The sequence below is a fragment of the Neofelis nebulosa genome, chromosome 1 (genome assembly GCF_028018385.1).
Source record: "Neofelis nebulosa isolate mNeoNeb1 chromosome 1, mNeoNeb1.pri, whole genome shotgun sequence".
NCBI lineage: Eukaryota > Metazoa > Chordata > Mammalia > Carnivora > Felidae > Neofelis > Neofelis nebulosa.
In genome coordinates, this window is record NC_080782.1 from 9,265,844 (window position 1) to 9,293,174 (window position 27,331).

The 27,331-nt window shown below is 39.1% G+C and overlaps 1 protein-coding gene across 6 annotated transcripts in view; it reads right to left on the reverse strand.

The window, feature by feature from the left end:
• Positions 1-27,331, reverse strand: part of CTNND2 (catenin delta 2) — a 947,889-nt gene that overhangs the window by 580,476 nt on the left and 340,082 nt on the right. For all 6 annotated transcript variants that reach the window (XM_058715770.1, XM_058715751.1, XM_058715761.1 and 3 more), the window contains exon 3: positions 16,912-17,024. In XM_058715770.1, coding sequence (XP_058571753.1) covers positions 16,912-17,024 — 113 coding nt within the window. The remainder of the gene's footprint in view (positions 1-16,911; positions 17,025-27,331) is intronic.

Genomic DNA, 27,331 nt, shown 5'->3' on the forward strand with positions numbered 1-27,331 from the left:
TGATTCCATTTGTATGGAATGTCCAGGAAAGGCAAATGTATGGAGATGGGTAGTTTTGGGGGGTGATGCAAACGTTCTAAAGTTGATTGTGGCAATGGCTGCAATATACTAAAATTCATTAAATTGGACACTTCAAATGAGTGAAGTGAATGAAACATGGATTATATGTCAGTAGAGTTGGTATTAAAAGAAACCCCGCAGCAGTTCTTGGCGATAGAAATGAAAGGAATTCCATTAAATGAAAAAAAAAAAAAAAGTTGCCCACTCTCCGTCTCTTCTCACCAGCACAAAAAAGAAAACAAAACAAAATGAAACTTAAAAGATTTTAAAAGAAGACATGATAAAGTAATCTTCACAGATTACTCATATAAAAACCCTCAAGGAATCTACCAACAATTTCCAGAAGTAGTGAAAAGAGTTTAGTGAGTTTTCTTGGTATTAGATCAGGATATAAAAATCAACTGCACTTCCATATAAAAAAGAAACTCTTAGCAGATGCATCCTATAAAAAAGATAACATTTCCAAGTGCAACAAAAACTCTAAAGAGCCTTAGAATGAATGAGGCAAAAAAAACAGTGCGAGCCCTTTAAGACGAAACGCGTAAACTTCATTGAAAGATGGCACATAAAATGGACTGACATCAAGTTCATGGACAGGAAGACTCAAAATAATAAATCTATAATTCTCCCCCAATTTCCCAGAATTAGATTATACATATATGAAAATTTGACACATGAGAGAGACGGAACTGCAGGTTTTGGGACAAATGGCATTCTACTCAATAGCAGGTACTGAGACAATTGATTATTTACATGGAAAAAAAGAAAATTGAATTTCTACCTTCTGTCATGTCAAAAAAAATCAACTACAAATGAATTAAAGGCATCACTTTACAGTTATTAAAATAAAAACCAGGAAATGGCTTTAATGCTGTTTTACTGGGTAAAATTCCTTAAACAAGATTCCAAAAAGCATAGATCCTAAAGAAAACACAGCGATCAACCTAGCAACGCTATAAGTAAGCACTTCTGTTCACCAGAGGACACCATAAAGAAGGAAAAACATACAATCTGAGAGTTATGACACATGGTTATAATGCATTCAACCAACAAAATATTACGATCTAAGTATATTGAGAATTAAAATAACTAAAAAAAGGCAAACCACAAATAGAACAATGTGCAAAAGATTTAAATGGAAGAATAAACGTGAATATCTAATAAATGTATAAAAAGTTCTCTCAATGCATAAGTCAAGGACAGGCAAACCCACCAGAGCTGCAACAACAGCACCAACAAAAACTTGGGAAATAGCGAGTTTTGCTGAGTAAATGGAGTAATGCATCATTCCTTGCTGAAGGGAATGTAAATTGGTACCGCTACTTCTGAAAGTTCTTCTGCATTACAGAGGAGCCTGAAGATGTTCAAATCCTCAAGGCCACCCAGGATGGGTGCACAGGATGTCTGTGCACATCCAAGAGAAACCCTTGCACACCTACACTAGAAGTTCATATAATTGTGTCCCAAGCCATATGTTTCTAAAAGTAAAACCTGCAACATCTGCAAATGTTCTCCTCAAGAGAAAGGATAAATGGATTAAGGCATATTCACATGATGAATTAGGAGGCATCAGTGAAAACAGTGTATAAATCACAAGCGCTCACATCAACGTGGATAAATCTGAAAAACAGTTGGTTAAAAAAGAAGGCAAGTTGCAAAAAATGTGTAACATAATTATATAAGATACAAAAACAGGCAAACCAAATAATATTTTGCATATTTGGATGATACATGTGGGAAAATATAAAGAAATCCAAGGGAATGAATAAACACAAAATGCAGTCAAGCGTTTCTCTCTGAGATAGAGAGAGAATAATAGTAGAGCCTCCATTAACTATTAGTCAATTTCTATTTCCTCGGCAGAGTTGTGGCATTCTTTAAATCATGCACATAAAAAACCCACATGTTCTCCATTGCATATGTCATATATTTCATTATGCCCATATATGCCACTATCTTAAAATATGAGCTTGGTTTCTGAAAGTTATATTTGTATAACAATCTCACAAAATAAACTTCATTTCTTAACTAAAGTCCTATTAATAAATGATAACTTTAAAAATGGGCCATCAATCCATTTTAATACTTTTATTTGGAAAAGTATCTTATTTTATCCTTGTGCTCAATTAGCATCTCAGAGTTTTATTTCGTGTGTGTGTGTGTGTGCGCGCGTGTGTGTGTGTGTGTGTGTGTGTTTTACTTTTCTCACTGAAAATGAAAGAATTCTCTCTGGAAATAGTAAAGCAAGTTAAGTCTTCTGTGAAAAATGACGAATCAAATCCCCTGACAGAAACACCACGAGTTCTTTTAAATCTTATTTCTTAAAATTCTCTCTTTTGAAGTTTTTAATATTTATTTAAAAACTTTCAAATATCCTATGGAGCCTTATTTCTTCATTAGTTTATTATTACTTTGTTCTGATTCCATGAGTTGCACATGAAACTAAGTTCTGATTAATTTTCTCCCTCTGGAATGCTAGTTCATTATCCAAATATAATAAGTGTTGAAAATGGGCAGATTTATGCTTAAAATACACCTCTGCATCCCCAACCCAAAGAGTAATTTAAATAGAATCGAGCTAATTTAATTCTCTCTCTTGAATCTGGATCTTGCATTTGCTGTGTTAACTTAGTATTAAATAGTCTATCATGGATATAAAGGTTAGTCTGACATATGTTTTGTTATAGACACTAAGGAGAGCAATTTTAACCAGGGAATGATCTGGTTATCATCCTTACTAAGTAAAGTCACATCCTCAAGGAAGCATGAAGACTGTAGGTTATTTGACAACAGGCAATTTGCCTTCTTCATCCAGAGCTATACTCCCAGTGTCTATTATATTGTGTGACATATATTAGGTCAATGATTTTTATGTGCTGGATGGAAGGATGGATGGAAAGATGGATGGATGGATGGATGGATGGATGGATGGATGGATGGATGGATAGATGGATGGATGGATGGATGGGTGGATGGAAGGATGGATGTATGGATGGAAGGATGGATGTATGGATGGAAGGATGGATGGATGGATGGGTGGATGGAAGGATGGATGTATGGATGGAAGGATGGATGTATGGATGGAAGGATGGATGGAAGGATGGATGGATGGATGGATGGATGGATGGATGGATGGATGGATGGAAGGATGGAAGGATGGATGGATGGATGTTATGAGACCGTGCGCTCCTTCCTTATTAACAGACAACTTCACAAATCCATGCCTCTACACATTTGTCCTTATTTTGTTGACCCTAGCAACCTAGCCATGTGGCCATGGGCAATTCTTCTGTGAATCAGCAACCAGATAAGCAGACTTCAGTTTTTAGACACAGGTGTCAGTGGACACCATTAGCTTCCACAATTCCTTAAAGACCCCCAATGCTTTAATAAAATGCTAGCAACTCCAGTGTTTAGGTAACATCGAGCATCTTCTCTATTCTCACCTTTATCTCTTCTTGTACCATGTTACAAAGGCATTATGCAAAGTTTATTGATAGGGGAACACAGGTGCTCCAAATTACAGTGACCTTGAGCAACTGTCCACTTGAGGGCAAATACACTCTTCAGTGGTGATGAGACTGTATCCTGACCAGTGTGATATTTCAGGCATCATGGTCATACCTCACATACATATCACTCACACATAAATTTAAGAACATCAATTTACTGTGATGGTGGAGAATGACAATAGTGAGAATACTGCTTTCAGTTAATTTGATATCATAATCACCCCCTAAATAAAATATAAAGAAGAGAAAATATAAATAAACAACATTTCTCTGTGAAAAGGAGGGCCTTTCCCATTTGTGTATGTGACATGTGAGCCATAATTGCAATATTTATATAAATTAATTCATCAATTACTAAGGAGAGAACCAGGCCTCACATATTGAATATTTCCTCAGCGACAAACACTACGCTAATTGCTTTAAACACATTTTCATATTTAATCCTTACAACAAACTTCTAAGGTAAGTACTATTCTCCACAATTTACATATAGATCAATGGAGCTTCTGGAAGACCTCTCCAAATGTCACACAGTTAGCGATACGTGGAGCTGAGAATCAAACCCAAAACTGACTAGTTCAAAACTCCGTGGTGTGATCCACAACCCTAAACCACCTGCTTAAATTAGAGCTGCAATGTTTGTTGGGCATTTATGATATGACAGGAATGCATGAGTTTCAAGAGACGGAATGAAACTGTTTACCTTAAATGAAGAATGTCAAAATAACAGAGTCCTAACAGGTGGATACCATCATTCCCACATTAGAGAGAAAAGGTTAATTGCTAAATTTTGAATAAAGTTGGCAGTCAATTCTTTAGACATAGCTTTTCAATAAAATCTTGCTGAGAGGTACATTCTCAAATATGTGCAGAAGACTAAGCAACAACGTGTGACAATTTTTAAACTTCCTCAGCTCTTGAGGTACTAAACACACAGATGTTTGAGAAGACAGGCTTATGAATACAGCTTTACTGTCAACAAATCAGGCAACATCTTTGCTGCCTGCTGCTAACACAGCAATCTCTTAAATTTAAAATTCTATGATAGTTTCTCCTGGATAAAGGGGAATTAGAATACATTCACATTCCATAAAATAAAAACATCAGAGATTTCCTTGTTGAAAACGGGCAATGCTTGCAATAGAAGCTAAGCTCAGTGTTGGCTTAGCCTAACAAATGTTTACATTTTTTAAGAATAATAAATAATAATTTATTATTATTTGTCTGTCTCCTTTGACATAAGTGAGTCCGCAGAGGCTCCCAACTCTGAAATCACTACAGGTGCTCATGACCTTGGTTTAAATCTTTTGACTTCTCCATTGGACAAATGCTGCCATTTCTAACATGTGGGGCTGTCACCAGCCTCCATGGGCTTCACTCCATTCTCCGAGCGGCTGGCAGAACCAAGGATGATGACATCACTTCCTTGGATAAAGCTGTCTTCCACGTTCTACTGACAACTCAACAAACCCCAAATCACTACACTGACTTGCGGGACTGCTCATAGAATGGTTACGTCTGCCTGCACCCTTCTCCAACACCAGTCTGCGCCATGCATTGGCTATTCCAACCACAGTGATTTCAAGTTGACCCCTGTATTTCTGACTTTGAACTTTACCTCTGAGCAATGCCTTTATCCCGTTTTGTCTCCCACCAGTGGTTCCTATCCTTCACACACAAATATCCCTCCGTAAAACTATCCCCAGAGCCACGACTTACTCTCTTCAGAGCACTGACAAATTTCATCATGCTTCATCTGCTTATAAATCTCTCTTTGTATTTGATAGGAAACCCCTGGAGTCCAGGAGCCTTCATATTTGAAGTACAGGAGAGCTTCCTAACCTATTAGGTCCTTAGAATTACTTCGTGAGCATTTTTTTTTTTCATGGAACCAATGGTTATTTCTTAAAAAGCCCACTCCCTGGGGTACCTGAGTAGCTCAGTAGGTTACGTGTCCAATTCTTGATTTTGGATCAGGTCTTGATCTCACATTTGTGAGACCCTGCCCTGCGTCAGGCTCCACGTTGAACACAGAGCCTGCATGGGATTCTCTCTCTCTCTCTCTCTCTCTCTCTGCTCTTTCGCCACTCAAGCTTTCTCTCTCTCTAAATAAATAAACTTTTTTTTTCTTAAAAAAAGCCCAATCTCCCTGGTCTCTCAGTGTGAAACTGTGTTCTAGTTCCATATCTTTGCCCTAGTTTTAGCCAAACTAGAAAACATGGAGAACATCTGAGGTAGTTTATAACATACATATGTACACAATTTCTTTTAGACTGTGTTTTCCCAAATATAAAATCCATGCCTTGACCTAACTGGAGATTCTTATATTGGAAAAAACTATTTATATGAATGTACAGACATCTAGCTGCCTTCCTCTGAAGCACCAAATCTATCTGGGAACATCTTGCTATCCTCATTCTTCAGTTTGATTTGTTACTCAAGTTCACATAATGTCGCCATCTTAAAATATTCCCACGCAACTTACTGCCTAAAATGAAAGGTGCCAATGAGATGAAGAACGCAGGAGTGAAGACTTGAAACAAACCTAGGTACTATTCCTATTTTACAGGTGTAGAAATGGAGGCCCAGAAAACCCAAATGACTTGCCCTGAGTCACTTCTTGAGTGTGTCGGTGCCCAGACCACGATCTCCTCACACACACTACCACATTCTTCGTGCTCGCTCCCACTGCCTTTCCATCCTAATAATTTGAACACACAACGGCCATGGTGTTGAGCGAGCTGCTGTCATCCCAGTGATGACCACTGACGTTCTTTCTTTTTAAGCGGGTCAAACGTTCGTTGTTATTTCGTCAGCTGAAATATCACTGGTTTTTAATCCTCTGAAAGGAGCCCACACAAATATAAATACAAAAAAGCTGGTAAAAGCTCTTGAACCCTCAGTGTCTAAGCAAAGGCAGAAGGACACCCAAATGCCTTCATCAAGAGGCACTTCTACTTCTCACTGTATTTACACAAGCAGAGAAAATAATGAGCATGCATATTTTGGTCCATGCATTAATCTCTTGCTGCTCCCTGTCTGAAAAATACCCATGCAAAGAGCCACTGGCTTCTAGATCTTAATTTACTGAACATTTCCTGTCAACATGTTACCACTGCATTACTGCTCTTCATTTCACAACCACACAATATCAAGAGTCTCATCTCCAGCTTGAGCAGTAGGTGCAGAGACATATTAAGATGCACCGTGTGAAAAGTTTCTTCCATTCATCATGTCAATTTCTGTGTGGTTGTCTAGTCTATAAAATGAAGGAGACAAATGTGGTGCTACCCTCGTATGTCGTTTTAGCCCACAGTGAGAAAAACTATTTTGTCATCTTTTGTGGAAAAATTAGGAAAGAGACTTCAACAAGAAGATTATGTGTTCTATTCATCAAAAAGGAAAAATATATATGATTCACCAGGAACAATGTGCGAGGTGATATGTGCTTTACTTACATTTTTCATTCAACCTTTGCAAAATTACAGAAAAGCATTGTACTATTACAGATTTTTTTAAAAAGTGAAATTCAGGGAAATCAGTGAGCGTAGGCAATATCTAAAAACGCAGTGAAGAAATTTAGCTCTAAACTATGCAACTACCAATTTCACTTTTCAGATCCATGAGTTAACAAATGCTAAGGATGACAGAAAATATGGAAAATATTCTAGACTAAATTTTTAAAGATTTTCAGTTCTATACCAATCAGAATATTAAATTTAAAATTAACTAGAGTTAATATTCCTAAAATATCTATTTTATAATGTAAAATCTCTAAATAAGATTTGGTATATTGTTTTTAAATAGAAAGTTAATATTAGTTTTTTGATATATCATTTTGGAAAGACCCCAGGCTTCAAAACTGATACAAAAGTGTTGACTATGGTAGTTGCTATAAGAAATACATAAGGGGCTCCCAGGTGGTTCAGTCAGTTAAGCATTCGACTTTGGCTCAGGTCATGATCTGTGTTCATGGGTTGGAGCCTCACATTGGGCTCTGTGCTGACGGCTCAGACCTTGGAGCCTGCTTCAGATTCTGTCCCCCCGCTCTCTCTGTCCTTCCCCCGCTTGCACTCTGTCTCTCTCTCTCTCAAAAACAAATAAACATTAAACATTGAATCATTATAAGTATTTGACCCTTTTTTAGGACCTACATCAAATCCTCAGGACAGGTGACTATTTGTTATCCCACAGAAGAAATCTAGAAAAATGTGTTTAATATGTGACATAGACTGAATGCTTGTGCCCCTCCTAATCTACTCTACTCTGTGATGGTATTTGGACGTGGGGGCCTCTTGGATATGATTAGGTTATGAGGGTGGAGCCTTTATGAATGGAATTAGTGCCTTTATAAAGGAGGCCTCAGAGAGCTCCCTCAGCCCTTCTGCCATGTGAAGATACAGCACAAAGAAAACTGTCTACGAACTGAGAAGCAGGCACTCATCAGATACCAAATTGGCTAGTGCCTCCATCTTGGATTTCCCAGTCTTCAGAAGTATGAGAAATAAATTCATGTTGTTTATAAGCTGCTCAATCTATGGTATTCTGCTATAGCAGCCTGAACAGCCTAAGACAATACAAGTAGCATTTTATACACATAAATATTAGTATAATTTGTCCACTGCAATTTGCAAGAGAATGCCTAACAGTCCGGATGTAATTAAAAGCAATAATAACATATACTATTAGCACTCATTACCTCATTTGTGTAAGAATGAATCTCAGAAATATATTCAGATAAAGGAATTCAAAATAGCTATAATTACTGGGGTAGGGGGTAGAGAAAAAATAAGCACAAAATCAGTCCAAAGTGTTTATATCCCTAGGAAGAAAACGGACTGGAGACATTTAGATAGTTATTTACAACATGCATAATTTCCAACATAATTTAAGACACCATTTAAGACTGAATAACAGCATCGTGGTAAGGCATATTAACATGTGTACTTGGGGAGTAAAGATACCTGGGCTCGACAATCAATGTCTGGTCCTAGTTGCTGGATGTTGGGAAAACAAATTTCCCTCTCTGAATCTGTATTGTTATCTACAAAATGAAATCAGATTTAACTCATAGGGTTAATTCGAAGTGAACAGCATGATCTACGTAAACCATATCCATGCCTGGTCTATGAAAATTGCTCAACAAATATTATCATTAATATTTTTTAACTTTTTAATGTTTATTTATTTTGAGAGACAGAGAGAGGGAGAGAGAGAGCAGGGGAGGGGCAGGGAGAGAGGAGAGAGAAAATTCGAAGCAGGCTCTGTGCTATAAGCACAGAACCAGATGGGGGGCTTGAACTCACAAACAGGGAGATTATGACCTGAGCTGAAACAGATGTTCAACCGCCTGAGCCACCCAGGTGCCCTGTCATTAATATTATTAAAGTTATCACCAGTATCATCATCTTCCTAAGGTCAGAGTGAAAGTATGAGACTAGGTCAACCATAACTCCATGCACAGAGTACCTCAAATCAACTGGCTCTGGAATCCAGTGTGCTATTTTAACGTGAAAAGTAACTAGAATGAGTACTGAAAAGTGATATTCCGATCTGGTAAGTTCAGAATAATGTAAACCATTTGATATGTAATATATACTATATGTATATATATTCTGGAATACATAGAGACAGAAATCCTTATAAATTAGTACGACTAGTGATTTCTACCAGAACAAGAGTGACAAAAATAAGAACAGTCATAGAAATACTATATATCCATTCACTCATTGCTTCACTCAGCACTGACTGCACAGTTAGCACGTGCTGGCCACGGCTTTGGCATACGCCCCTGGCCCTTGCCCTTCAGGAATTACTTAGAGGCCAACGGAGGACAGGCAGGAGGGACAGCCACTACTTCCAGTGGCTGAGAAGGCTCAGCAAAGTCTCCGTGCAGGTGAGGACGAGGTGGCGGCTTCAACCTGGGGTGTAAGCTTTCTTGCACGCCTAGGAATCCAAAGGACACTAGGGTACTATCTAGAGGTGGCTCAGCACAGGGACCTTGGACTCTAGGCAAGGTGGGAAGGGCTCCGGGGACTGAAGGCTGAGAGAAAAGGGGTCGAGAGGAGTTAAGTATGTCCCCGTGAAACCAACAAAGACTATGAATGTTCTCGCTCTTTCTGGAGTGGAGACCTGAGCAGAAATGTGATGGTGCTTCTGAGGGCCCAGAAAGCGGTCTAGAATATTCTTAATTTATGTCGGAAAAAGACAAGACTACACTAGGAAATTCTAAAGGAATAACGGTAGCATTAAAAGGCAAGCTATGAGAGACTAGGTCACTGGAGAAAAGTAGATCGAAACAATTTTTTTTAATTGGCAATGAAAAAGGAAAACCTCTAAAATAGGTCTATAGTCTCTATATTTTTGTTTTTATTTCTGTTTTCATACAAAGAAGCCATTCTGAAAGACTTAGAAAATACCACTGCAATGTTAATTCTTATTACCAATTCAATCAATTAAATGTCCTGTTCAAATAAATCACTAGACTTTGTTGGAAGAGTAATACTTCAGCCACATGAGAAATACTGCCTAGTGTGGAAACTAACAGCTATTCTCTAATTTTCAAGTAAAAACTACTTTTTATAATATTATAGCAATATTATTATTGCTATTATTTTTTTCCCCTGCGAGCAAGCCTGTATTCACCACTGATAAGAACCTAGAATCCTATGGCATTGAGTGATTTTTTCCTTTGGCTAAATGATGTCATTTGGGAACATGCAAATGTGTAGAAATATCTTCATAGTAAAAAAAATTCATGTGAAAAAAATAAAAGTAATTATTTAATTATCCAAGCTGTGTTCTTTTCAAAATGAAATTTTTTGGCAAATTTACTCCTTCTTTATCTTGAAACAATAAATATAACTATCTACTTTTTAAAATATCATATCCTACAGGATAATGAAAAAATGCACATGTTTTACTTACAGTTATATTCATATATGGTTTATTTCCTTAAAAAGTTCAGTGATCATGCTTTTAAATAAATACATTTCATTGTGACAAAAAGTATGTGTCTACTTGACTAATGTTTCTTCACCTCTAACTACTTTAACCAGAAATCAGCATATTTCCTAAAATAAGCCTGACTTCTTTGTTAACTGTGGACAAGATTTTTAGACTCCATTAATAGAATTGTTGGCATTTCAGCTCACAGAAGTTAGCTAATAAAGAGAATGACCTTTGGTAACACGTATAACATTAATTCCTTTTGCATCCAGTCTCTAAGATATGGCAAACTTTTGTGGACACTTGTTTGCAAGAAATTCAATAGTTCATCTGCAGGGAAGAAAGAGCAGCTTCTTACATGGAGCAAGCAATTCATGTGTGTGTGTGTGTGTGTGTGTGTGTGTGTGTGTGTGTGTGTGTGTGTGTGTGTGTCTGTGAATATATATATTTCATTTTGTATTTAAAAATTTTTTTTTAACATTTATTTTTGAAAAACAGAGAGACAGAGCACAAGAAGAGAAAGGGCAGAGAGAAGGGGAGACACAGAATCCAGAGCACTCCAGACTCTGAGCTGTAAGCACAGAGCCCAAGGTGGGGCTCGAACCCATGAACCCTGAGGTCATAACCTGAACCGAAGTTGGATACCTAACTGACTGAGCCACCCAGGTGCCCCTAACATTTCATCTTTTTAAACATATATAACTCCAATTAGAATCTTGGGTGTCTATATTATTAAAAAAAATGGTGAGCCTAAGTATGATTGCTTTATTTAATAGCCCTTATTCCACAATAAATAATGCCGCTACTCCATATTGAAATACCTCCACTTCTTAGAATAAAGGCTACAGATTATTTTTATATGTGAATCCAAATGCATATATACACGCATGAAAAATAAAATGGGCTATAGACATTCACCTTTGGAATGAAATATAGATGGTCACAGAAAAGATTTATTTTCTTGGAAAACTTTCAATAATTCAGCTTATTATAATCTCTAACGACCAACTGGAAAGCACTGTAGATATTTCCTATTACTGTGTAACAAGTTACCACTAACTGAGCAGCTTAAAACAATGTCCCATTTTTTACGCTAACAGTTTCATAAGTTTTGTAAAATTCAGATGTGGTATGGTTGGGTTCTCTGTTCAAGGTCATTAAAGGTTAGCATCAGAGTTTCTGCTGGGCTAGATTCCTTTGTTGATGCTCTAGAAAATAATCTGTTTCAAGTTTATTCAGGATGTGAGCGGAATTCAATTCCTTTTGGTTTTAGTACTGAGACCCTCTTCTTGCTGCCATCAGTCAAGGATCACTCTCAGCTTCTAGAAGCCATGTGCATTGCTAGTCACATAGCCTCTCCATCTTTAAAGCCAGCAATAGAGAATTTATGTGTCAAATCTCTGTAGCTTTGAATTTTTGACTTCCTTTGTCTCTGAGCTCTAGACCATTGTTATGAATCATCATCATCATCATCATCATTGTTTCCAAGAGTCAGGTGTCCTTTAAGAAGAGTCCATAAGATAGGTTCAACTCTGGTTTGCATTCAGTGTTTCTCCCATTGTGTTCTTGGGAATCAGGGATATGATTAGTCATCTATTTTGATGTCCTTAAATTTTCAGTAGCACTCGAGAAAATCCCCACACATCCTTTGAGTGAAGGTTAGACATTCTGTGGCAGGTAACCTCTCAACGCGTCAATGGTGTTTCATCTCTAATGCTTTAAGTTCTAATGACCCTCAAGGAAGGGACACCTGATCCAATTTGGACTGATCAAGGAAAGGTTCGGAAGGATATGAGCCCTCAGCTGGGTAACTGGATTCACCAGAGGGGGTGCCCTGGTGAAAGAAGGAAGACATTCTAGATAGAAGGGATCACATGGTCATAGGCACTGAAATGGGAAAGACAGGTGTGTTTATAGAAGTGGGAAAGAATGCTTCACGAACACGGTTCTGATTTATGTATTATGTAGCTCAATCTCACCCTGTATGGGGGATAGATTTGGGCATACTGCAGGCAGAAGGATGAGCTAGAATGCTGTTATTAGAGTCTGTGGTGAGAATGACACGGGTACAGGTATAAGCAGGTCCTCAGACCAGGAGACTTAAAAGAGTAATGCATGGCCCCCAGCCTGGGAGGGAATGAATGGCTCACAGGGCTGTCAGACCATGGTCACTGACAGGCCTTGGCCCGAGGGACAGGCATTAGCCAAGTAATCACAACTGGCCAGAATGTGGGAGTGAGCCACGAGCAAGGGGGATTTGATCATGACCCTGAATAAAGGGCAACATCCGTGTAAGTAAAGTTCCTGACTCGGATCTGGATGGTTCTGAGCAATCAAGGAGAAGATGTGAAACCAAACACTCTCATGGGAAGGGAGCAGAATCTAACACCTTGGAAAGGACTGGGCTGGAAAGAGTGAGCAAAGCCAAGTCAGGAAGGAGATAAGGTGCATGGTGGATGTGTAGTTGCAGTTAAAAGCACCAATCATTCCTGTGTAGAAGAATCCCAACACTTCACCACTAATGCATCTGAACTCGGGAAGCTTCAATACCAACACGGATGTTTAGACAAGTCTGTGAAGCGGGGCGCCCTGGTGGCTCAGTCAGTTAAATGTCTGACTTCGGTTCAGGTCATGATGTCCTGGTTAGTGGGTTTGAGCCCCGTGTCAGGCTCTGTGCTGACAGCTCAGAGCCTGGAGGCTGCTTCGGATTCTGTGTCTCCCTGTCTCTCTCTGCCCCTCCCGTGCTCACGCTCTGTCTCTCTCTCTCAAAAATAAATAAACATTCAAAAAAAGTCTGTGAAGATGTTAGGAGATCACAACGTTCCTATTTGCAGCTACATAAGGTCTGGCTGTTTGGACACAGTAGCTGACGTGCTTCAACAACAGGGAGCTCCAGCTTTTCCTTCTCCAAGTTCCCAGTGTTCACGCTCATGATCTGATGATTATAAAGTTGACTGTTATAAATGCATATCAACAAAAGTTCTCTTGAAAGTTTCAACTGTCAATGTGACTACCAGGAAAAGGGTCTTAGAAACCAAATGGAGAGTTTCCTATCACTGATAAAAGGCAGAGGAAAACCAAACTATATTTATGAGTCATTTTTACCACTTCCACTAAAAGTCTAAAAAATATTTGATTTGTTTCATTTCCTCTAAGAAACTCTCTTACCCCTCCTTCGCATCCCTAAGAAGTACGAAACAACATCTAAATTATCAAAGACTTCTTTACCTATTCTCCTTTTAAAAAATGTTTATATTCTATTTTTAAATGTTTTTTGAATATTCCTTTTGATGTGCTAACTAGGTTAGTCTATCACACTTAATAAAGACCTGAATTTCCAAAGGTGATTTCTGAAGCTGAGCAAACAACTAGGTTATGACAAAAAAAGAACAGTGGAAGCTATGTATTAGACTTTCCCCCAATGAATTATCAGTAAATTGCTTGTATTATTCAAGTGCAGATTCATACACTAGAGATTTCCAATATACAAAATAATTAAGCTTAATGAAAACTGACATTATATAGCTATCTGGCAAGGATAAATAATTAGGTAGTGTCATCTGCACTTAACATTACCATTCAATATATATTTTACACAGAACTATTGATTGTGTATCATGGCTGAGAGCTAAGAATATAAGATTAAGAATCAAAAGTTGTCATGGGATAATTTTTCTGTCAACTTTGGTAGTTCACTGATGGGTTCTATTCCAGATACCTTGGACCCAAGGAAAAGAAATCAATTCAGTCAAATCAAATGAGGGAGGAGGGAAGTTTTTAAGAATTTAAAAATTCAGCTGGTCCTAATGATAAGCAAGCTGGCCTGTTTGACTTTCAGGAACAATACAGTCTGTCTGTTGGACTACTTTTTGTCATTACAGATGCCTCCACTGGCACGAATCCACGGGGCCACCGTCCTCTACCGCTTACCATTAGATGTCACAGACTTTGAATCACTTACTTAAAAAAAATGTTTTTTAATATTTATTTATTTTTTGAGAGAGACAGAGACAGAGCACAAGCAGGGAAGGCACAGAGAGAGAGGGAGACGCAAATCTGAAGCAGCCTCCAGGCTCCGAGCTGTCAGCACAGAGCCCGATGTGGGACTCAAACTGACAAACTGTGAGATCGTGACCTGAGCCGAAGTCAGACACTTAACTGACTGAGCTACCCAGGCACCTGTGGATCACTTATTTTGTGTTTTCAAGAGTAAGACCGGGGCGCCTGGGTGGCGCAGTCGGTTAAGCGTCCGACTTCAGCCAGGTCACGATCTCGCGGTCCGTGAGTTCGAGCCCCGTGTCGGGCTCTGGGCCGATGGCTCGGAGCCTGGAGCCTGTTTCCGATTCTGTGTCTCCCTCTCTCTGCCCCTCCCCCGTTCATGCTCTGTCTGTCTCTCTCTGTCCCAAAAATAAATAAAAAACGTTGGAAAAAAAATTTTTTTTTTAAAAAATTAAGAGTAAGACCAATTTCTTACAGGTTGGTCACTGGATGAATCACCATTAGATCAGATATCTATCTCTAATCCAATCAGGCACAGGATACAACATGGTCCCCTAGACCTATTTCTACCAGGGGCTGGGGGCGGATTTAATAAAATAAAAGATGTACAGTATGCAAACATAGCACACAGAAAGACTGGATATATAAACTGACCAATAACGAAACAACGGGTTTCAAAGCAAAATAAATGTGAATTCAGTGGTGTGTATAGACCTAAAAACCTGACAGTCTTAGCTTCTCAGGAAGTAGGGGAAAAGAAAAAAACATCTTTAACAAAAAGCTCTTCAAATACGTATAACCGTAGGAACGGGTTCGAATACATATTTACAAACATTTTTCTCCCTGACTTAGTCTCACCATCTTCAACCAGTCAACCTTCTGTAAACAATTTCAGGAAGGCACAATTCGCATTTTTTTCTTGTCCATTCTGCTTTGGTTAATCTGGGTGTTCAACAAGTCTGTGATGAGTTTAAGGGGTCCCCGTGTACCCATTTACAGCTACTGACAACCTAGGTACTTGGATGCAGAGGTGGATACACTTCCACATGCCCAAAATAAAGTTTTGGGATGGAAAATGATATTGCACCCAAGGAAGCTAGTCTAACAAGAGTGCAATGATTTCCTTGCAAAAATTCATCATTGTTAAACAAACAAAAAAAAAAAGAATAATGTTAAAAGACCGATGGCAAATGACTCTAGTGGGAAACATTCTGACTACAATGATAAAATATTTTAGAGCAATGGAGACAAGGACTTTTTAATTCTTTTGTCAGAGCAGGTGGCTAAGAGACCATCAAATTCATGCTCCTGAGCAGAGTGGCTGTAGACCCCAGGTCTAGGGATCCCCACCCTTCTTCATCTACGAGAGGCCATGTGACTGGTTTTCACCAATGGTTTGTAGGTGCAGTGATGCAACTGGCAATGCAATTGACAATGAGGTATAGGGATGACAGAGCTCTCAAGAGAGATGCTGGATCCTTCACCATTGTAGGAGGGAAAGCAGAGGGGCAGCCCCTGGTTACCATCCACTACCTCCATCTGTTGCATGAATGAGAAGCAAACTGCTATTGCATTAAGTCACTGCAATGTTGGAGTTGATTTGCCACAGCAACTACTGTTTCCTGAACTAAGACTCCTCCCTAAAAATGTAGAAGGTCAAAAACACAATGTAGAACAGGACGACAGAAAAGTACGATGCATTACTGAGAAATAAAAGCTGTCTTATAGAGAGCTTCATGATTCTTTCACACATACTCACATTACACACACACACACACACACACACACACACACTTTTTAAATGTGAAAACATGGTCCTAGGGTGGATCATTTATTTTGTGGGCAAGTGACTAAGTCTTGTTTTGAGACATTCTGGAACCTCAAACCAGCCCCTAACTGAATAACTCTTCTATCTATGAATTTGAAATTGTTCTACCCAGGAGAATTGCCTGTGTGGTTGATAACCGAGGTGCGATTTCACACTTTAGCATCATATATTAGCAAACAATACAGGTCACATCAAAATGTTTCCCCTTTCCCTTCAGGAACCTGCAACTCTGGATCATCTAGGAAAAGAGAACCAGACTGAGAGACTGCGCTGTGGAATCTGATTTCCAGCAAGCTGACTGCATGCAGAGCCTTCCTTTATGGACAATTATGCGCCATTTGCATCCGGGGCAGGTGTTAATTCTGTTAAAGGAGTTTCAAGTACAAATCAGGCCATTTCAGACACCTTTTGAACATCTTAAATCAGATCGGTTACAATTCCCTCCCCACATCCGACTGACTGTTCCGTTCTACTGCCAGGTTTGTGAGGAGAAGACAAACACCACAATTTACTTGCACTGGCAGCTCACAGCCCAGAACTGTAAGGAGGCAGCGTGCCCAGTACCTGATACTGCTCACGCTGCCCGTCTCTGATCCAAGCTTGCATCGCTCCAGTTGGCTGGCTACGATTTGGCGTTCTGCCTCCAGCTCTCGGGTCAGTCTCTCAAACTGTAATTCCTGAAATAAAACCACCAAAGAGATGAGTTCTATCATCTATTTGCAAAGGGGAATTCCTATCAAAGTGACATGATGGTCAAGGGGAAAAATGCAATTTATCAAGATGTCAAACAGGAGAAGCAGAGGATGCTGTTGGGAAACCCAAGAAGGGTTGGCAGGTCGGACAGAGCTGAGTTCAGATCTCAGTCCTGGCACCTGCTGGCTGTGGGGCCTTGAGTAAGTTATTTAATCTTTCTTATATCGATTTCATCACCTGTAAAATGGGCTTACAATACTTATCCCACAAAGTCGGGGTGAGGATTAAATGAGCCCGCCCATGAAAAACTATTCTTTGGCTGGCGGCCAGCACCCGATGGATATTAATACTTCCTCCATTAAAGTTGTAACATTCCATGAAATGTTAAAAGAAACAATTTTTCTATCATTTGGAGTACTGTGTTTATTCCCTGTTGGGTTCTAGCTGCCTCTCTACTAACTTGATCGTAATATTACTTACATATATTGTAGACTGAAGAAAAATAATGCTTATACTTCTGTAGGCTTTAAACTCCAGGAGAAAGGCAATGATACTGATCCTATACAACCTAATTACTAAATGAATATCTTTTGAGATATTTGCTGTATCACCTTAAAAAAAAACCAATTAAACCAATGAAGAATGCTTTGAAGAATGCCTGAAATCCACTGTTAAAGGGTCAACATTAACGAAAAATGATTCAATCAGTGCATCAAGGATCTTAGCTGTTCCAATTATAGGACTTTTGTACCACATTTTCATCTTGCATTATATTTTCCCATACACTTAAGTTTTTTACTAAACATAACTATAGCAAAGCATATATTTTCACTAAAATTTTCAGGAAAAGTTTTTACAATGTCACATTTAATTTCTGTAAAATGTAAGTTATCTGCACAGTTATGTTTTGGGTAGGGGAAAACAAAAATGCTGGAGAATACTAAAAATACAGGTTAGTTTGGAAGAATTGTAACTCGCCACATCGCAGAGATGTGTCTTCCCATAAAAGTTGCATTTGTTTTATTTGTTGCCCTGGGACATTCTTGGGGGATACCTGTAAAAAGCAGGATCTGGCGTGTCCTCCATACATATTAAAAATTCCCTTGGCCTTTTCCACAGGAGATTTCTTTTCTGTTAACAACATTATTTGGGGGAACCAAGAGACACTTTACAAATGAGAGCTCAACTTTTCCTTTAAGGTGCTAAAACTGAGGAAGCATGTTATGGGAGCTCAAATCTTTCTTCTTACATGTTCTGAAGGATGGCAAAGATTATTCGTAAGGACAAAAAACCAAGACCTCTACCAAAATGCATTTTTGTGTACCTAACCTCCACCGCTTCTTCCAGCAAGTTTTACTGCTTTTATTTATTTATTTTTTTAATTTTAATTTTTTTTTGGCAGTTCCTTTCCACAGAAATACACAGATTCCAGAAGATTTTCATTTCCAGGCTTTATATTTTATCCTGCATCTGTCTGTGTAACGGAAAACCAAGTTATACCTTTGGATTGATAACACGTGAAAAACAATATTTAAAGATCATGTAGCATTCTTCATAGGCACATGGAGATTCAGTATTGTTTTTTTTTTTAAGTTTATTTTGAGAGAGACAGATAGAGCGTGAGCAGGGGAGGGGCAGAGAGAGAGGGAAAGAGAGAATCCCAAGCAGGATCCATGCTGCCAAAGTACAGCCCGTTGTGGGGCTCAAACCCACAAAACCGTGAGATCATGATCTGAGCCGAAACTGAGAGTCAGATGCTTAACCCGACTGAGCCACCCTGGTGCCTCTACGTGGAAATTCGTTATGTCAGCTGCCTTGCAAACATAGAATCACATATTTCTAGAGCTTCTCATCTCTGTGTGTAGATGTTTATTTCCATGTGGCATTATTCTCCTTCTGTCTGAAAGACTTCCTTCAGTGTTTCTTGGAATGCAGTTCTTTCGGTGGATTCTCTCAGCTTTATGTGCCTAACAAGAGTTGTTATTTTGCCCTCGTTTTTTTGTAAGGCATCTGTCCTCTCACATTGTTTCTGACAAACAAAACAAAACAAAACAAAACAAAACAAAACAAAACACCTCTGTTATTTGCGTATTTGGTTCTTAGTGTATCCAGTGTCTTTCTTCTCTGCCTTTTATGATTTTCTCTTTATCACTGGTTCTGAACAAAACGTGATCATAATGCTCCTTGATGTAGTTTCCCTCATGTTTCTTACGCTTGGGATTCGCTGGGCTTCCTGGATAAATCTGTGGATTTATCATTTCCATCAAATCTGGGAAAATTTTAGTCATTAATTCCTTGATTTCTTTTCTCTTTTCCCCAGTAACACCCCTCCCTCAGTGACAATAACTAAGTATACATTAGATCATGTGGAATTGCCCCACAGCTCATGGATTCTTGTTTCATTTTTAAAATCCTTTTTTCCCCTCACTCTGTGTTTCATTTTGAACAGTGTCCTTTGGTTGTCGAGTTAATCAATCTTTTCCTCTGCAATGTCTAATCCACCATTAATCCTGTAGAGTATATTTTTATCTCCAACATTGATGAATCAAACATCCCTAGAAGTTTCCCTCGGGTCTCTTGTAGATTTTCCATGTCTCTTTAACTTAGAAATCTAGGGAATACGCATATAAAACCTGTTTTAATGTCTTGATTAGCTAATTCTAGCACCTGTGTCAATTCCAACTGCTTGACTTTTCTCCTGAGTACAGGCCCTATTTCTGCTCCTTGTCAGGTATGGTGATCTTTTTTTGTTTGTTTTACATTTTTTAATCTCAATTTTCACTTTTTTTTATCTTTAAAAATTCGTAAATGCAATGTATTGTCAAGTTGGCTAACATACAGTATCGGGGGTAGATTCTGGTGATTCATCGCTGGGGCAGGGGGAGGGGAAAATGGGTGATGGGCATTGAGGGGGGCACTTCTTGGGATGAGCACTGGGTGATGTCTGTATGGTATGGTGATCTTTCATAAAACATAACACATTTTGAATTTCCCCCTTGTGTGCTGCATATCTTCATATTCCTTACAGGTATTTTAAGGCCTGTTTGGGGGCACAACTACTTGGAAGCAATTGGATACACTTGAGTCTTGCAGCTCAGCTTTGTTAGGGGAGACAGAGCAGCATCTGGTCTAGGGCTAAGTACTCCTTTACCTGGGCGGATCCTTCCAAATACTCAACATCCAATGGATGGTGGGTTTCCCAGTTCGGCTGGTCAGTGTGGACACATGTTCCTGGCCCCAGGTGAGCCCCCAGGTACTGTTTCTTCCCATCCTCTCAGATGGTTCCTTCCCTGCCCCCTGGTGGTTTCCTTTTACATACGCAGGCTCTCAGGTCTCAGCTGAATAGCACAAGTGGACCCTCTGCAGATCTCCAGGGTTCTTGGTCTGAGCGGTGATCGCCCTCCTTCTACTTTGCCCCACAAATTCTAGTTACCTTTACCTCTGTGGACTGTCCGCACTGTCTCCCCAGTGCAGGGAGTTCTCTGGGCTCTGCCTGGGTACCCCCTATCTTTTTGTTTTCTTTTTTAAGAGAGAGAGAGAGAGAGAGAGAGAGCGCAAGAGAGAGAGCGCGCGCGCAATCAGGGGAGTGGCAGAGAGAGAGGGAGAGGGAATCCCAAGCAAGCTGTGCAGTGTCAGCACAGAGACTGACATGGTACTCGAACTCATGAAATGTGGGATCACGACCTGAGCTGAAGTCAAGTCAGATGCTTACGCTAGTGAGCCACCCGGGCGCCCCATGGCTACGCTGTCGTAGCTGGGGAAATTGTGCACCCAGTGTATTTGTTCCGTGTCTCTTACGAACCACCTTTCTTCACTGCCTAAAGTTCAGAGTCCTGAAAGCTGGTGTTTCATATTCTCTGTGATGTGTTGTTTCAGGTGGGAAGGTACTGCTGGGCCCTGTTAGTCTATCTTACCTGAAAGCCGCAAGGTTTTTAAGAATTAACAAGTTTCCTCTATGCTTGATTTGTAAATGCATATTTTCTGCCATATTTTAAAACTCCCAGTCAATGAGCTACTAACCAAGCAAATACTTATGCGTTTGCACATTCTCTTCAATGTTGTTCACTATTATTAAAAATAGATGGCTACTTTGGGTTACTTGTTTGTTTTATTTACCTGATCACTTTTTAACTGAACTGACATTTTCTTTATTAAGGCAATGGTATCAATATGTTGCTTTTTTAAAAGGTCCATTCAATAAATGTTTACTTTGTCATCGTGTATATGAACCAAGGAAGTAATTAAGTGAATTTTCCCCTGTGCTTTGCTAAGGAGTACATAGTAAATGTTAAGGTCCTCAAGGAGCAAGGAAGTTTCTCTTCATCTACAATCCTATGTTTTATTAACGTAACAGCACAAAACATAAGAATAAAATTGGAAACAATTTTTTATCAAGTGCTCACTATTGAGTACTTTATTTCTAGGACCATGTATAAACCAGAAATTTTTTTGTGCTGTGTTGCCAATGCATCTGGTGTCTAGAGCAGTCCTGGCACATAGAAGTTACTCAATAAACACCTGTTAGATACATGTATCTGCACTGAGCTAAATGCTTTACATGTATTACCTTGTGTAAACATCATCACACCGCTATTTCCTAGATTCTGGGTTTTTTTCTCTCATTTTACAAAAATGTTCATTAAGGTGAAAGGCTTATTAGCCTTGGCCAGGAAAAAAAAAATTTCTTCTTTCAAAAGGAGCAAAGAGAATGAGATAAAGAATGGTGTTTAGGAGATCTGGACATGGACAAGGGGTAATTAATTGAAGAAGCTACCTAATATTGGGTAGATGACATCTTCCTCTTATTGTCAATTCTTTTGTTTTAGAGGCCATAGCAGTCCATTAACATAGTGGGCATGTGATGCCAATATAAACTATGGATTTCACTCATTCATATTAAGACTCGTCATTTAAATAGTTTTTATTTCTCTGAACTCTAGAGACCAGGTTCTGAAATGTCCTCCAGCCTAGCGCTCATATTACAGTCATTTCCTACTTTACCCCAAACCAAAGGGCCTCAAGCTCATGAGGAAGGGGGGCTGTTCTTACCACAGCACATCACTGGGGTTGGGAGCTCTCAGGGCCTACGCAGAGTTTAGTGTGGTTTTTATGGCTGGAATTGAAACCTGACTTTAGAATTGGGAACTAGAAGAGCTGGACCTGTTCTCAAACTCAGAGACTCGTGTGGCCTTACAGCCTCCATGGTATCACCTAGGGCATTGTCACAAAAATGAGTGAGCTTCCACTCCACTGGGGATACTTGAACTGTAGTGTAGGTGCAAACATTACAGTCTCCAATTCTAACTAGATTTCATGCTTGGAGGGACAACAGGCCTCTTAGGAATGAATAACCCCCTGGGTTTCTGAAAGACTTTGAGACAGATAGAAGAGCATTCATGACAGGAATGTTGTTGACAAGGCCAGGTGGGTAGCCAAGAAATCAACTGGAAAAAATAAAAGAATGTGGATATATTCAGTGAAATTTGTAATGCTGGCTGAAAGTGAGTATGTGGGACTAAATTAGTTCAGTGAAGGGGAGACTGTAAGAACAGAGAAGAAGAGCAAAGAAAGATCTTTGAAGGTTTGGGATTTGGAGGGTAGAAGGAACAATAGAAGCCAGCAAAATAAATAGAGGAAGAATTACAGGACAAAGACCGCTAGCATGGCCGCCTTCTCGGCAGTTTCACTGCAGAAGTGATGATGTAAACCAGGCTTGAAAAAGTGATTGACACCAAAGGCACAGGAAACAAAAGCAGAACTAGGCAAGCAGGACTACACCGAACTAAAATGCTTCCTTTCCTTTTAGCAGAGGAAATAGCCAACAGAGTGAGAAGGTAACCTATAGAATGGGAGAAAATATTTAAAGGAGTTAATTTCCAAAATACAGAAGGAGCTCAACCCAGTAGGGAAAAAAAAATTGGACAAAGTACTTGAATAAACATTTCTCCAAATAAGACCTACAAATGGCCAACAAGTATATAAAAAGGTGCTCAATATGACTAATCAAGAAAATACAAATCAAAACTATAATGAGATACCACCTCGTACCTGTTAGAATGACTATTATCAAAGCAAACAAAAGATAACAAGTTGGACAAGGATGTAGAGAAATCGGAATGCTTAGATGTTCTTGGTGGGGATGTAAATTGTTGCAGCCATGATGTAAAATAGTATGGAGGTTCCATAAAATATTAAAGATAGAACTGTCATATGATCTAGCAATTGCACTCCTGGGTATATGGCCAAAGAACTACAGTCGGGACATCTCTGCACGCTCATGTTCATTGTAGCACTATTCACGAGAGCCAACATGTGCAAACCACTTAAATGGACAACAGACAGCAGGATAAAGAAACTATGGTAGACAGCTACAATGGAACATCATTCAGCCTTAGAAAAGAATGAATTAGGGGCGCCTGGGTGGCGCAGTCGGTTAAGCGTCCGACTTCAGCCAGGTCACGATCTCGCGGTCCGTGAGTTCGAGCCCCGCGTCAGGCTCTGGGCTGATGGCTCGGAGCCTGGAGCCTGTTTCCGATTCTGTGTCTCCCTCTCTCTCTGCCCCTCCCCCGTTCATGCTCTGTCTCTCTCTGTCCCAAAAATAAATAAAAAAAAACGTTGAAAAAAAAAATTTAAAAAAGAAAAGAATGAATTAGCACCATCTGCAACAACATGGATGGACCGAGAAGACAGGATACTAAGTGAAATAAGTCAGTGACAGAGGACAAAAGGCACCTGACTCCACTTATATGAGATGTGTGAAACAGTCAAACTTATAGGATCAGAAAATAGGATGATGGTTGCCAGAGGCTAGGGAGTGGGGGAAATAGGGAGTTGTTCAATAGGTACAAAGTTTCAGTTATACAAGATGAACAAGTTCTAGCCATGTGCTATGCAACATAGTGCCTATAGTTAACAACACGATGTTGTGCACTTAAAAATTTGTTAAGATTGTATATCTCATATTAAGTGTTCTTATCACCAATAAATAAATAAACAAATAATAAATAAAAGGGGCAAAAACTTTTGGAGGTGATGGATATTTTTATTACCTTCATTGTGGTGCTGGTATTGTGGGTATAGGCATATGTCCAAACTCACCAAATTGTGTGTATTAAATATAGCCAGTTTTTTTTCTTTTAATTTTTTTTTCAACGTTTTTATTTATTTTTGGGACAGAGAGAGACAGAGCATGAACGGGGGAGGGGCAGAGAGAGAGGGAGACACAGAATTGGAAACAGGCTCCAGGCTCCGAGCCATCAGCCCAGAGCCTGACGCGGGGCTCGAACTCACGGACCGCGAGATCGTGACCTGGCTGAAGTCGGACGCCTAACCGACTGCGCCACCCAGGCGCCCCGAATATAGCCAGTTTTTAATATCAATAATGCTTAAATAAAACTGTACTGTATTTCATGGGAATTAACATTGGGATGTGGATTAAAGAAGGCATTCTTTGATAAAAGAAGTTTGAAGAAAAAGCTAAGTAGTGTTAGAAAACCTAAATCTCCCCACTCTGTGGAAATTATCTTATTTTAGAGATAAAATATTATAAAAGTAGCAGATATATGATACCAGAGTTCATTAAAATTTACTAAGAGCCAGATCTAAATGATATTCACTCCTAGAATAGCACATCATTAGGTCACATAACACATTAGTATTATAAGAAAAATTGTCATATAGTTTATAACTTTTTCCTAAAGAGCCTACATTAATAATTAATTAATAATTAATTCCACTTAATTAAATACAGCTTATTAAATGTTTTTAAGAGGATAAAAGCACAGAAAGCCTCTTGAAGGGGCTTAGCTAACTCAACGTGAAAAATGAAATCAGAAAACACACACTTACAGTTTTATTAATTCCTTCAATAAATAATTTACTTAACAATGTACCATAGCATAAATTGGGACTATACTAACTAGATTTAAGGAAGTGGAAAACCTTAAGGGTGACTGGGTGGCTCAGTTGGTTAAGCGTCGAACTTAGGCTCAGGCCATAATCTCACAGTTGTGGGTTTGAGCCCTGACTTGAGCTGACAGCTCAGAACCTGGAGCCTGCTTCAGATTCTGTGTCTCCCTCTCTCTCTCTGCCCTTGCCCCACTTGTGTTTTCTCTCCCTCAAAAATAAATAAACTTTAAGGAAGTAGAAAACTTTAGACTGCATGGTGAATTCAGTAAATATAGATTTGCCATGATTTTTCTTTAAAAAATTTTTTTAAATGATTATTTATTATTGAGAGACAGAGACACAGTGCATGAGCAGGGGAGGGGCAGAGAGAGGGGGAGACACAGAATCTGAAATAGGCTCCAGGCACTGAGCTGTCAGCACAGACATGTGGGGCTCGAACTCACAAACTGTGAGATCATGACCTGAGCCGAAGTTGGTCACCCAACTAATTGAGCCACCCAGGCGCCCCTGCCATGATTTTTCTAATATGAGAAGATAGAAAAGAGATTAGACAGAAGTGGAGAATGGGCAAGATGGATGGGCTTCTAGGCTGTGGAAGACATTTTCTACAGAGTAGATCTGATTGCTAGAAGCCAATGACTTAAGATTCAAACTGACCATGCCAACCACATGAAGTGGGAAGATGGACTCAGAACATATTCTGAGACTGTTTGTGTGGACTTCACATCCTAAGGCATCAAGACTTCTTCGTCAACCTTTCTCCTATAAGAGTAAGGTAGAATGAGGACCGGCACCTACCAAGACACAAAATGGCGGTCCTGCACAGTCTTATGTTGCAACAGAACAGTGGTAGGCATGAAGGTGACAAGCAGAAAGGGGATGGTGTTTGATAGTTTTGACCATGGTAGTGAAGGCTCCCAGGGTCTCCTAAGTGAGGCCTGTTAGGTCAACGTAGATGGAATGGAAAACCTATTAATGGGCAACAGGCCTACTTTCCTTTAATGGCCAGCTGTTCTAATCTCCACTTCTCAAGAGTCTATAATGCTATAATTTGGGATCCAATGATAATCAGTTTATACTTTTGTTCTCATACTTTATGTACTTTATTATGATTATCTCTTCAATATTATGATTACTTCTTAAGGAAGGGACTAGGTCCTAAGTGGTCATTTTATCTTGTGAGTAGAACTCTGGATATGTAACTGAACTAGGTGCATGTGGGTGAATAAACGACACAAGATCCTGGTATCAAGTTCCCTGGAATGAAATTGCTAAATGGTTTGTGACAAAGTATTTTTTTTTCAAAGAAGGCATTTCCTGGTCACAAGTGAAGGTGAGAAAACTTCCACAGGACTTAAAAAATATCAGCAGTTCTATGAAATGATTTCATCACAGTGCTATTCTCACAATTCAGTCAGCTCATCAATTGTAATAAACTTGTGCGATCCTTACTGAAAAGAGCTGTTAAAGGTTTATCTAGGTGATGTTTCTTTTGTTTAAATTTTCTTTGTTTTGCTTTTTTTCCTTCTAATCAGTGCCTCTTTGATTTTATACATATATAAAAATACACTTATTTGCATATTACATAATTATACATGCCTTATATATAATAAATATATAACACACCCAAAATATAAATATATAAAATTATATATAAAAAGATAATCTAATTGTCATCTATCTTTCTAACTGTATAAGGGAAAATACTTGTCACTGTTAAATCCATCTAAATATGTACAAATTGAAGCGGGTAAAAGATTTGATCAAGTTTGTTTGAAAACTAGCAGCAATTCCACCTTGTCATTTTCTCTTCTTCAGAGTCAAGCACTTTTAACTCCTTTACTGATTTCTATTTCCAAATCTCCATTAACTTTCAAATATTACTATTCCTGAAATTTTTGGTTATACGCATCATCAATTGATTTCCCACAGTAGAAGACAAGGATTTAGCTCCATTTCCCCATCTGCCATCATGCATTGACACTTTGCCCATCTTCCCCCATGTTCTCTACATATTTTAAACTTTGACATTCAGTAGAACAGTATCAAAACGCACATGCTTCATACCATGGCTTTCTTAACACCAATGTCAAACATTTTGTTTTCTCTAAATGAATGGCTTGTCTTTTTTGTTACTACTGTTCACTTGTTCAGCTGTCTATGTACTTACCATGAATCCAACCAAAAACTTCCCTTGCTTGATATCAACTTCTCTCAATAAATCCAACACAGGAAAGAACATATCAGTTCTATCCATTGAAGAAAACTCTCTTCTGGTGTCTTCCAACCTGTTCTAATCTGGCCTCTTTACACAGTGGTCATCCTGGACCCTCCCTTCACCTTCAAGCTGGGAATCTCCTCTGGCCTTCTCTTATGTGGGTTC